We start from the raw sequence: 13,097 nt of genomic DNA, 5'->3' as shown, positions 1-13,097 counted from the left end.
CTGTGTGGTGCCCCCTCTCGACCTCCATCTCTCTGTCCTCCTTGTTGGCGCCTGGCCCCCGGCCCCACCTCCACCTCCTCGTCCCGTACCTCTTCCTCTTCCCCCTCCCAGTTCCCCGGCTCCTCCTCTTCCTCCTCCCCCGCCACTGCCTGTGTCTCCAGTCTGCTCAGCCTCAAGCCCCTCCCCCTCTTGGCCCTGCATGTTGTCAGCGGATCGGCCTCGGCTAGCCCCGTTTCCACCTCCACTTCCGCCACCCCCGAGCCCAAGATGGCTTCCGAGCTGGGCTCCAAATCCAAGAAGCGACGGCTGTCCCCCTATTAGGGCCCCTCCCACCCCCACCAACCCCCAGCACAGGCTTGATCAACACCTGCACTGCTGTAGGCTTGGCCGTGCCCGTTAATGCTTTTACTCTTCTCACCTGGTGTAAAAAAAAATAGCAAGAAGGAAAATGTGTTGATGTTGAGACCTGGCCTTCAGTTTTAAGCTTTGATATCTCTGTATTTGGATTGTTGATCTATTGTCATTTCTCTCTTTAAAGGCCCGTTCACACCAAGAACGATAACTATAAACAAACATCGCTCTCGTTAATATAAATGACAACGTTCACACATAAACTATAACGATAACGACATGAAGAACTATATCGTTGTTTATCACTTTCAGAGCGATTTTGAGAACGATAAAAAGCTAACAGCCAATCAGAACCCATAATATTCTAGCCATCACATTCATTAACATGAGAGAATTTTCTTATCGTTGGCCAGTGTGTACGCTTTTATCGTTATGGTTATAGTTATCGTTATCGTTCTTGGTGTGAACGGCCCTTAACTCTCGCTATCTGTATTACTCTTGTCTCCTGTGAGAGTATAGGACATTTGAGTCCATGGTCTTTGTAAGGAATTTTATTAACTCACTTTTTTCTCCTGATAATTTCCAACTTCAGCTCTTGGGTTGTCTCTTTTGGCTGTGAGCTCAGGTAGCCCTAAACTGTGTGTGTGCTTCAGAGACAACCCCTATACTCCTAAAGAGCAGTGGATGTGGATTTTGTATAGAGCTGCTTATAGGCCAAGCCATGTGTTTTTTTGTGGCGTAAATGCTCCAACCTTCCTTTCAGTTTTCTGTGACGGCAACAGTGTGCTCATTTGACAGCAATGCACACCAGTTTCCCTGTTTCATTCTTTCTTGGCTGGCCCACCGATACAATAGTGCAGTTGATCCCCCCCCCACTGGTCTCCCTCTGAGATGTTAGCCCCTAAGAGTTTAATTTCCCAGATCACCCATCTCTCATCCTCCAACCTCTCTAAGAATTTACCTTTTTTCTTTGGTTTGGCTGGATAAGATGCTCATTTTGCACAAATGGACATGGGGGGGGGGGGGGGGGGGGGGTTGAATGACTTTTGACGATTGTTTCCAGTTGAGCGTTCAAATTCTTAGCATTTACACTGGAAGTGAACCTGCTGCATGCAAGATGGTCTAGGGGTGTGTTTTGGTCTTTCCAGGGAGCAGTCATGATCAGGGCTAGCCTGTGTGTGTGTTAGTGTTATCTCTCCTTGTTTATTATTTTTTGTTTGTTATTTACGTATTCTGAAGCATACAATGGCTTATTTTGTTCTCCTTCCAATGTCTCCTCACTCCAGGCTTTCCTCTGAGGCTACAGGACTGGCGACCAACTGATTTTGTTTTTTGACACTGCATCTCCGCACTCACCCCACTTCTTTTTACCACCACCATCATCAGCATCTTAGAAAAACAGAGGTCAAATGCGACCCTTCAGTATTTCCCAGAATTCCCGTCTCACTCTCCCCTTCTGTTCCAGTCATGCCCACTCATTCGACATGCTTTTTATTTATAAATATTTTTTTGTTTCTGTTATTAATAATTTTTTCCACTCAAATTTGGTTTTTAAAATCCCCTCGGGTCCAGTGGAGAAAGTTTTAATGATTTATTATTGTTATTATTATTATTATTATTATTATTATTATTATTATTAGAGTATTTTCCCCCTTTTTCTTTTAATGAAAGGATCGAGAGGAGAAACTCGCTCCTCCTGTCTTTGTTTGCCATCATAAGAGTATAGAGGTGGAAAAATCTGAATAGGCATAGGTTTAGTTTCTGTAAAGTCGGATTTTTTTTCTTCAAAACGTAAAAAAGAGGCAAAAAAAGGAAAAATAAAAAAAAATCTCAAAAATATGTATAGATTGATTGTTTTTATTTTCTGCCTGTTCTGTTTTCCAGATTTTTTTTTCTTGTTTTTTTTGTTTTGTTTTTTTGTTTTCCTTTCTCTAAACCCTTTTTTCTCCCCCATCCTACCCTCCCAACCACCACTGTTCCCCTAACCCGCACCTGTCCTGATTTGGCATTATACACACACACATACACACACACACACTCACATACACACTTGCATCATGATAAACTAAAAATGCTCGAATTCAGGGGGATATATTTTATCCACCATATTTAGAGGGCCCTATTTATTTATAGAAGTCTGGCCCTGTACTGCTGCTGGGACTTTTGTTGTTTGTTTGGGGTATAGCGAATGATCATAACCCACCAGTGGCTACGGCACTCATACATATCATTTAAACTGTGTACTCTTTGTCACCTTTAAAAGAAAATATACTTTTTTTTTCTGTCTCATTCCTATTTTTCCACCTACCCTTTTGCACTTGTTTCTGATTTCGGAGGAAGCTTTGTGCTCTGGGATTTGGGGGGAGGAGGGGAGGCAGGTTGAGGGTAGGGCTCAGAAGCAGTGCTTTCCTTTCTTTTGTTTTGTAAAGACTGATACTACTAAAACCGAGTTGGAATATTTGTTTTAAAATGGAGGAAATATTTTTTTTAACTACCAAAGGGGATTGACTCCTGGAAATATTGACAGGTCTTGTGTATAAATGTGATACGGCTAAAGAACAGGATTGCTAAGCTGAATTTAGATGAAGTACAGTAAAGGTATGAGTTAACACTACTTTTCCTGCTCTTTGCTTTGTTTGCTCGAGTCGAAATTTTATTTTTATTATTTGCAGGAAAGAATTTACTACTTTGTGCACATTCTCAAAAAAACTGTAGACCTGGGTGCCACAAAATTGTTGGAAGACAATTAAACAGATGTGAAATGCTTAAACTACAAAATTGTTTTTGAGATCTCTTTATTAATACTAATCTCTCCCATTGCATTGTCTGTTACTATACTACTATACTGTGCATGTCTCAGATGAATTAGTTGACTAACTAATGACTGACAAACTGCTGTATTGTAAAAGCTGAACAGAAGCTCTGTGCTAGTATGGTACTTGGAATATGTGGTATATGAAATGTAAAGGAAATATATATGAAATATATGCACCCTTTGGTCAACTATATTCAGGGGACTTCTAAAAGCAGTTTTCTTAACATGAAGATGTGTTATGTTCTATAAATGACTGCCACCTGCTCAAGTTCAAGTGTAACCCCTCACTACCTAAACCCTTGAGTGCATGTATGGGTGTAGATGTGGGTGTATACAGACACAAAACACCATCTTAAACAGAGTGATTTTTAATTAATCTTAATTTCATTTTTTTTTAAATATATCTATTGTACACAGCTACAATACGTAATGTCGTATAAAACCAAACATTTTAATTTTGTTCTTTTCAATTTTTTGTTTTCTGTAGTACTAAACATATACGTGCCTTTTAAACCTCCAGTCACCAGGGGGCAGTATTCTATTGCTGTACTGGCAACAAGACCTTTAGTGGATAATATCTGACATACACTAAGTTTTCATTCAGTTTTACACCCCTTACATTAAAGGGAACAATAATTTCGTGAGTTGGTAATGTACACGTGATGGTTAATCTTTTAACCCTCTATGTTGTATCCTTAAAAATGAACACCGATAAGTCAAGTAACTTTAAACGGACACAGAAAGCTGCCTTTTCTAGCTCAGAGAAGAGAACAGTACTTGCAGAGTGAGTGGTGGAACGTCGTAAGGATGCGGAGGTTACTCGGCAACGCTGGGCCGTACACTGGAGTCGAACACGACTCCAATAGCACCAGATATAGAACTGGAGATGTGGAGGTGAGGTGGTCAGCTTTCCAACACCACCTGACCAGGTGGTCCTTCAAGCATCATCCTATTCACTCCCCCCACTGCATAAAAACATTCAGCATGGCACCACTGACTGGGCCAAGTCTTCGAGCCCACCCAAACCCCCCTGCTTCACGCCGCCTCTGATCCTTGGGGAGTGGAGTGTTACACCGATCTGCACTGACACGTCTACCTACTGCAATCATGAGTGGTTTGCCCACGTGTGGCCTTAAGTGCTTTTGGAATCAACTTAGAATACAGTCTGGAGTACACATACTATAGTACAAGCATGCTTTTTTTAAATGATCTGTACACTCTCAGATGCTAGTGGTGAGGTTTTTTTTTTTACACGCAAAATGATGGTGGTAATGCAGTTGCATGTCAATTCTTTTTTCATCATAATTAACACTACAATGTCGGATGAATCATCCATCAAGTCATTAATGCATTTGTGCAGCCAGAAGGGCCGACTTAGTTTGTTCTCTGATGAGGAATGATTTGGAGCTGAAATATTGCTTATTCCTGGTTGTTCATTTCACAATCTTGTTAACGACAGAGGTGTCCAACACAATGACAGCCCCCTCCCCCTCCCCTCCCCTCAAACTTGGTGAAAATGTCAGCACCATATTTTACAGTATCAGCTTATAACTCTTTAAAATGTGTACTTTGTACAATGACAAGAGGTAAAATATTTACATGGTCAATAACTTAACATGCCAAATGTAGAAAAAACGATGACAACGCAGTCCCTGATACAAAATAAGTAAACAAGAAAAGACACAAAAATAAATAAAAGTAAAAAATGTAAACATGATTTGATTAATTCAAGCTAAACATTTGATCTTGGTTACTATCACATCTCTCTTAAATTAAGTGCAAAACTTAAAAATAAGTCACTGGCAAGTAACGGATTTTAAAAAAAGGAACAAAAAAAAATAAAATAATAATAATCAAAGCTAGACCAATGGAATCATGGGCACAGACGACCACTTGAGAATAAATATGTACAAGTCAGTTAAAGAGCTCTTTAACAACGTGTGTGTGTGACTGAGAACGGAAAGATGAGGTATAACCTGAAGTATGGGAAGTTTTGAAAACAATGGGGAAAACAAGGAGGGAGAGTTGTGAAGACGGAGACCCTCTAAATGATCTTTTCTCCCGAAGTGAATTCCCAGAGTCTCTCGGAGCAAGGAGGTAAGATAACACAGGGAGAGTTGAGGTGGGTGGGGGCAAAGTGTTTTTGCACAGCTGGGATATGTCTGTAAGTGTGTGTGTGTGTATGAGTGTGTGTAAGTGTGTGTGTATGTGTGTGTGTGTGTGTGTGTGTGTGTGTGTGTGTGTGTGTGTGTGTGTGTGTGTGTGTGTGTGTGTGTAAGTGTGTGTGTATGTGTGTGTGTGTGTGTGTGTGTGTGTGTGTGTGTGTGTGTGTGTGTGTGTGTGTGTGTTTGAGTGTGTGTTAGTGTGTGTGTGTGTGTGTGTGCGTGTGTGTGTGTGTGTGTGTGTGTGTGTGTGTGTGGTGAGGAGGTCTGTGCCTTTACAGAAATGTGTCAGTCACTCCCCATCCTGTGTGTGTGTCTGTGTGTATGTGGCGAGTAGATCTGGATCTTTGCAGAAGCATACCCATCTCTCCCCCCTGTGTGTGTGTGTGTGTGTGTGTGTGTGTGTGTGTGTGTGCGTGCATGTATGCATATATGCATATATGTGTGTGTGTGTGTGTACGTGCATGTATGCATGTGTGTGTGTGTGTGTTGCGAGGAGGTCTGGGGCTTTGCAGGAGCGTGTCCATCTCCATCCCCCCGTCCTGCGTCGTGTCCAGGGCGCCTCAGGCCTGCGGCTCCTCCCAGGTGCTGGGCACTCTGCTGCCGCTGGGCTCGGCGCTGCCCGAGTGGTCCAGCTCAGCGCTGTCACAGTCCGAGTCGTCATAGAGAGCCTGGTTCTGCAGAGGGACACGCACGGAACAGAACAGAACAGAACAGAACAGAACAGTTAACGACACCTCTCAAGGTCTCTCCATAGACGTCTCAGTTTGTATACAGACATTACGGTGTCTTGCGATACACACTGATACTGTCTGATCATCATCAGCCTTATCTTTTGAGGACAGGGCTCAGGTTGAGGGTAGGGCTCACAAGGAGTGCTTTCTTTTGTTTTGTAAAGACTGATACTACTAAAACCGAGTTGGAATATTTGTTTTAAAATGGAGGAAATATTTTTTTTAACTACCAAAGGGGATTGACTCCTGGAAATATTGACAGGTCTTGTGTATAAATGTGATACTGCCGATACACACTGATACTGTCTGATCATCATCAGCGTTATCTTTAGCCTTTGGTCATATTAAACTCATCTCATTCCTCTGTTCTGAATGTTACGGTCATAAACATTTCTTTTACATCAAGACGTTTTGCAGCCTGCATTCCATCTAGTGTGACATTACAGTAATGTGTTGTTACCGAGTACCGAACGCCCCTGCTGTATTTGCTGAAGTATTGTACAGAACTGGTCAGCACCATCGCTATGCGTTGGCTGGTTGGTTGCCATGGTTTTTGCCTGCAGTCCTGTGACGTACCTCGTAGCAGTTGAGCTGCGTCCGGACGTGCCTGAGGGCCGCCTCCTTCTCGGACAGCCCGTCCGAGCCCTGGCCAGGGTCCACGGCGTCGGCGGGGTCGGAGGGGTCGGCCGGGTCGGCGGGGATCTCGGACCCCTGGGAGAGCAGGTCGTCGCTCTTGTCGTCCAGCCTCTCGTCCGTGTTGGTGCTGACCACGTCGGGCGTGCCGCTGTGCGAGTGGTCGCTGGTGTTGCCCTCCTCGCCGTCCGACACGGACAGGTTCTCCGAGCTGAAGGTCGACACGGACTGACACTTTGTCATGCTCACCGGCCGCCTTATTTGAACAGAGAAAAATGGACACAAGGGGGGTGGGGGGGGGGAGTGATGAGAGGCCTGCTGACAAGCATTCATTACCCTGCTATTCCAACTATGATTATTAACGCACATTTGACATAAATTATCTTTAAAGATGTCATTCATATGACGACAGAGAGGTGAGGTTTTTGGGTCAAGACTCGTGTGAGTCACACATCTCTAATGTGTGTGTGTGTCTGTGTGTCTGTGTGTCTGTGTGTGTGTGCGTGTGTGCGTGTGTGTGTGTGGGTGTGTACTATGAGCTTCCTGTAATAATGGTCACATTACATGCAGCAGCCGTAATAACGACTTGAGTGAGGGCGGCCCTTATCAGTGATGCTTACCGTCTCCTTGGCAACTCCACTTCGCTATCTACCTCCCCCTCCTCCTCTTCTGAGGACACTCCTCGTCTCTGTGAAAGGCAGGACAGAGAGAAAGACAGAGAGAAAAGAGGGAGAGAGAGAGAAAGGAGAGTTTTTTACTGAGCACGCAGGCAAGCTTTTTGGGCCGAGCCAAAAGAACACGTTGTGCCTCGGAGCCTGAAAGACGAAGCTCGGGTGACTCTTCCACTTCTCCAAACTCGTGAGGCTGGCGAGGCCCGCAGAGGAGCACAGTTGTTGTTTTGTTAACCTCTTTTAGAGGCAGTGAGTCATCACCGCAAATAAACTCGGCAATGTCAGAGGATGTAAGCTCAGCCTGGCCAATTTCTCCCTGTCTCTCTCTCTCTCTCTCTCTCTCTCTCTCTCTCTCTCTCACACACACACACACACAAACACACACGCAAATACACAGACTACCTCAACACGCACGCACGCACGCACGCACGCACACAAACACACACACACACACACACACAGAGAGAGACACAGAGACACACATGGATTACTTCAACACACACACACACACACACACACGGATTACTTCACCACACACACCCACACAGACAGATGAGCTCATCCAGCATGCCCACCTGCTTGCGTGTGACGGCGGCCCTGTACAGTATGGCGGCCGGGGTGAGGTGTGAGGTGCCCCCGCGGGGCGAGCGGATCATGCCCGCGGCCTCCTCCTTGTCCTCGCCGTCCTGTAGCCGCGGCGAGCCCAGGCCCGAGCCGCGCCCGGCCGCCGCGCCCCTCCCGCACGGCGAGTCGGGGCTGCTGGAGAACGGGATGGAGTTGGCGTCCTCGCTGGGCGTGTCGCTCCGCGGCGGCGTCTCCGTCAGGTCGTCCGTGCCCACGCCGGGGTCGGCGCCGTCGCCGCCCAGCCCGCCCAAGGCGCCCATGCCGCCCTGGTCCAGCTCGGGCAGCGCCCGGCCGTCGCCGGCCTCCTCGCGCCCTCGCCCCCTGCCCTCGGCCTCCAGCGTGGTGGAGATGAGGTCGGGGCTGGACGAGGACATCTTCTTCAGCAGCAGGTCGTGCTGGAGGCCGCGCAGGGCCGCGCTGGGGTCCAGGTGCTGCTTGCTGCTGATCGGGGAGCTGGTGTTGTTGCCACCACCTCCACCTCCACCACCACCACCACCTCCGCCGCCGCCGGTGGAGGCCGTGTTGAAGGTGTCGCGGAGGGACGTGGACAGCGTGGCCTTCAGGCCCGCCAGGTCCCCGCTGCTGCCCTTGCCCGCCTTCCGGTAGCGGGGCTTCCCGCGGCGGGAGCGGCCGGGCGAGGTGGAGCCTTTGTTGGGGCAGGAGGGGATGGTCACCTGCGTCATGGACGAGTCCAGCTTGGGCAGGATCACCTCGGACTTCAGCAGGTCTGGCCTACAGAACGGAACCACACATTTGAAAAACAGCCAAAAACAGTAAACAAAAAAGCCTTGATACAAGCTGTTTGCCCAAACTTCGGCCTTTAACAAATATCTAAAAGCTATCAGAGCGAGCGGCTTCTCTCTCCTAACTTTAATAACAGTAAACAGTGCATAAAACATTAAACTGTACATAAAACAGTAACAGTTAACCGTGAACGTAATCCAGAATCATATATTTTATGGTCCCAGGCCTTGTTTTAAGATCATTCTCATTTAGAGATCGCTCCCCTTGCTCACCTCTTGCTGTGGGAGGGGAGCTTCTGAGGCACGTTGCGCTTCTTAATGAGCTTCTCCATGGAGTTGGAGGAGCCGCTCTGTCTGCTGCTGTGGTGCTTGAAGAGACCCGGGTACTTCTTATCCAACGACTGCTCCCTCCTGCCACACACACACACACACACACACACACACACACACACACACACAGAGAGAGAAGAAGACTTTAACAAAAACATTATGAAACATTTTCCTCCTCCGACTCCCCAGCATCTCCACCCCTCCACCCCTCCACCCCTCCCTCTCTCTACTCCCCTACTGCTTTCTCTCTTTTCATGCCTGAGAAAGTTCTCTCATTGATCCTCTGGGCTCAGCTTACAGATGAAATATTCATACGCAGCCTTGTCGTTTTCTGTTTTCCTCCCCTTCTCTCTCCTCTCTTTCCACTCCTCTCTTTGATTTCTCTCTCCGGTCTTCCCCTCCTGTCAGTTGTTCTGTCTCTATGTGTGTGTGTGTATGTGTGTGTGTTTGTGTGTGTGTGTGTGTGTGTTTGTCTGGCTCTTACCTGAGGAGTTCCTTCTCTTTGAGTTCCAGCTGCAGCATGACGGCGCTCAGCTCCATGTACAGGTTGTTGGCGCGCTCCAGCTTCCGCTCGTAGTGCTCACGGATGTCCAGGGCATGCCTTTTGAAACGGAGAAGAAAGAAGAAGGGAAACCAAGGAAGAGAGAGGAGAGAGAGAGAGAGAGAGAGAGAGAGAGAGATGTAACGTAAGAACCAGTTTACGTTTAGTTGTGCAGCACTAAAGTGGATTGATTTATTTACCAGTTGTCATGGGAGGGGGTGGAGGGTGAGGGATGGATTGCTGCAATTCTATGTAGATTTCACTCTGGCACAACGATATGAGATACCCTTGGGTGCACACACGCACACGCACACACACACACACACACACACACACACACACTCACTCACTGTGGAGTGTTATGTGATACTATTCCGATGTTATTTGTGACGCTATCACGCTACAGCGCTAGTGCTTAGCCTCAGCATGTGAGCATGCAAGCTTGTATTTCAGCCTGTCATGTCAATATCCCATTCCCTACGTCTTTTTTGGAGAGACACACAATTCATTGCAAGCTCATTTTTCAAGCCTTAGATTTCATTTGATTTAACAGAAAAACCTTCTAACTTATTATAAATGTCAAGGATGTGAGAGTTACTTTTTAATATATAAAAAATATTCAGTTACAGTTCAGCTACAGTTAAGTTAGATTGAATGCCCAATCCCTGACGAAGACATTTTTTAATTGTGTAGTCACAGTTTCCATGGACTAGTCTTTCTCTTTCGGATGAATTCAGGCAGACTTTTTTGACAATTACTTGACATGACAGATAGACAGAGTGAAACCACACGCTATGCGATGTGTGAGAGGTTTATAGTGGTCTTGCATGGCATCTAATCAGCTGCTTCTAACCAGTTATTGCTGCCACGCAGTTATGCTTCTGGCACTGTCACCATGGTTACAGCAACACATCCAATCTAACCCATGCCCAATAAAGCTACACAAACAGACCCACGCTGTGATCAGCGAACTAAAGGTGAACTTAAGTTTAGATCACACAATTCATGAGGAAAATGTAGACTTTAAGACCATCTATTTGGTATAATTACAGTTTTTGCCCATTGCTTACAGAGTAAAAATTAATGATTAAGCCAAAATTTAACCCTATTAAAATCTTGGTTCAAAATTGAATGTCTTGTGTTCATTGGGAAAGCACTTCTATTCAAAATGCATATCTGGTAATTGGTAATACTCACACACATACCTGAAAACACTTACAGAGAAAACTGACCACCAATCACTCAGAGACTTAGCAGTACAAATATACTTCAGATGAGCCATTGTGTACCTTTTCAATTGTGTGCTTTTAAATAAAGTACCCATTTACAGTTTTGTACTTGCCCCTTTACTCCCCATTTCTAAAAACTATTGCAGAATTCTTTTCAATGTGCCTATGCAAAGTATATGACCACCAACCACATGCCTGCATGCCTCTGCAAGCCATGGAAGAGGCATGCGGAGACATTGAGGTGGGGTTCAGGTCATGGGTGGATATGAAACACAAGATGATAGATTTTCCCTGTGAGGATATTGTTTGATGGCTATGGCTATGGCTATGGCTATGGCTATGGCTATGGTTATTTAGCAGACGCCTTTGTCCAAAGCGACATACAAACAAATAACAATACAAATCAAATTAACAGTGAACAATTACAAACTAGGGAGAATAGTAATATTATCAGTAAAACAATAATTTTAAGCACTAACCTAATGAGAAATAAAACAGTGAAATGAGAATAGCAATCAAATAAGTCACTCAGTTAATTATATATAATAATAATAACTAAAGCATGGTATTGCTAAATTTAAGGACAATAGCAAAATAAATTTCAAATTCTATCAATAGACAAATTATAACAAAACAATACTATTATACAAACCATAACACATCACAAACTCAAAGGACTAAGTGCATATTAAATAAATATGCCTTAAGACCCCTCTTAAAAGATCCAAAGCTGTTGCTGGAACGGAGAGCACTGGGCAACTCATTCCACCAACACGGAACCACTGAAGAATAGGATCTACAATTTGACCTAGCATGTATGGTTGGTCGACATAACAGACGCTCCTCAGAAGATCGCAATGGGCGGTTGGGAATGTACATCGTGATTAAAGAACTGAAGTAGCTGGGAGCAGATCCAGTCAGTGTCCTATAGGCCAGAGTGAGGGATTTAAATTTAATTCTGGCTACTATAGGGAGCCAGTGGAGAGTAACTAGGAGAGGGGTTACATGTGTCCTTTTTGGCTGATTGAAGACCAGTCGTGCTGCAGCATTCTGAATCAACTGTAGTGGTCTTAATACACAAGCAGGTAGGCCAGCTAACAGAGAATTACAGTAGTCCAGCTTGGAGATAACCATTGCCTGTACAAGAAGCTGAGTGGAATCTTGTGTCAGATAAGGTCTGATCTTCCTAATGTTGTACAGGGTATACCGACATGACTTTGCAATTGAGGCAACATGCTCAGAGAAAGTAAGTTGGTCATCAATTATGACACCCAAGTTACGTGCCGATCCGGTTGGAGTCAGTGAGGATGAATCAAGCTGGATATTGATCTGTTGGGGAATAGCTGTTTTTGCTGGAAACACCAAGAGCTCAGTTTTGGAAAGATTAAGCTGAAGGTGCTGATCCTTCATCCAGATTGAAATGTCCTTCAGGCATGCAGAGATTCGATGGGAAACACTAGAGTCCTCAGGTGGGAAGGATAGGAAAAGTTGAGTGTCGTCCGCATAGCAATGATATTCAAATCCATGAGAGCGAATAATCCCACCTAAAGAAGTGGTGTAAATAGAGAAAAGGAGGGGCCCTAATACTGATCCTTGGGGGACTCCTGTAGTGAGGTCATGAGACTTTGATATCTGTCCCTGCCAAGACACGCTAAAAGAACGCCCTTTAAGGTAAGACTTGAACCAGTCAAGAGCTTTCCCAGAAATTCCCAGTTCATATAGTGTAGAAAGGAGAATGTCATGGTTAACCGTATCAAAGGCTGCAGATAAATCTAACAGAATTAACACTGATGACTGAGCAGAGGACTTAGCTACTCTCAATGCTTCAGTCACAGATAGAAGAGCAGTTTCAGTAGAATGACCACTCTTGAAACCAGACTGCATAGGGTCTAGTAGGTTATTCTGATAGAGGAAGTCACACATTTGCTTGAAGACCACTTTCTCCAAAACCTTTGACAAGAAAGGAAGAAGGGAGACAGGTCTGTAGTTCTTCACATCAGTTGAATTAAGTGTACTTTTCTTCAGCAAAGGCGTAATTCTTGCCTGTTTAAAAGAAGAAGGAACTATTCCAGAACTGAGTGAAGTATTAAATACATGTGTGACTGCCGGTATAATAGCGGGTGCTATAGACTGCAGGAGCGTAGACGGGACAGGATCCAAAGGGCATGTTGTTGGACGGCTTCGCTGAAGCAGTTGAGAGACCGCTTCCTCATCAAGAGGAGAGAAAAAGTCCAATGATGGCATCATGCTAACACCAGGCAGAG

General features: G+C 45.2%; 2 protein-coding genes across 5 annotated transcripts in view; one reads left to right on the top strand and one right to left on the bottom strand.

Moving 5' to 3' along the window:
* Positions 1–3,129, top strand: part of pcbp2 (poly(rC) binding protein 2) — a 10,518-nt gene extending 7,389 nt beyond the window's left edge. For all 4 annotated transcript variants that reach the window (XM_062545809.1, XM_062545808.1, XM_062545810.1 and 1 more), the window contains one exon: positions 1,638–3,129. In XM_062545809.1, the coding sequence (XP_062401793.1) occupies positions 1,638–1,674 (37 nt within the window). In that variant the 3' untranslated portion in view covers positions 1,675–3,129. The remainder of the gene's footprint in view (positions 1–1,637) is intronic.
* Positions 3,130–5,833: 2,704 nt separating this feature from the next.
* map3k12 (mitogen-activated protein kinase kinase kinase 12) overlaps positions 5,834–13,097 on the bottom strand; it is a 20,781-nt gene continuing 13,517 nt past the window's right edge. Inside the window, exons 8-13 of the mRNA XM_062545069.1 lie at positions 9,548–9,664; positions 9,007–9,144; positions 7,942–8,722; positions 7,316–7,383; positions 6,639–6,951; positions 5,834–6,005 (exon numbers count right to left, since the gene is read on the bottom strand). Of these exons, the coding sequence (XP_062401053.1) occupies positions 5,892–6,005; positions 6,639–6,951; positions 7,316–7,383; positions 7,942–8,722; positions 9,007–9,144; positions 9,548–9,664 (1,531 nt within the window). The 3' untranslated portion in view covers positions 5,834–5,891. The remainder of the gene's footprint in view (positions 6,006–6,638; positions 6,952–7,315; positions 7,384–7,941; positions 8,723–9,006; positions 9,145–9,547; positions 9,665–13,097) is intronic.

The sequence above is a fragment of the Sardina pilchardus genome, chromosome 9 (assembly GCF_963854185.1).
Source record: "Sardina pilchardus chromosome 9, fSarPil1.1, whole genome shotgun sequence".
Classification (NCBI taxonomy): domain Eukaryota; kingdom Metazoa; phylum Chordata; class Actinopteri; order Clupeiformes; family Clupeidae; genus Sardina; species Sardina pilchardus.
The sequence above is the reverse complement of the archived record's forward strand: the minus strand, read 5'-3'. Positions and strand labels throughout refer to the sequence as shown.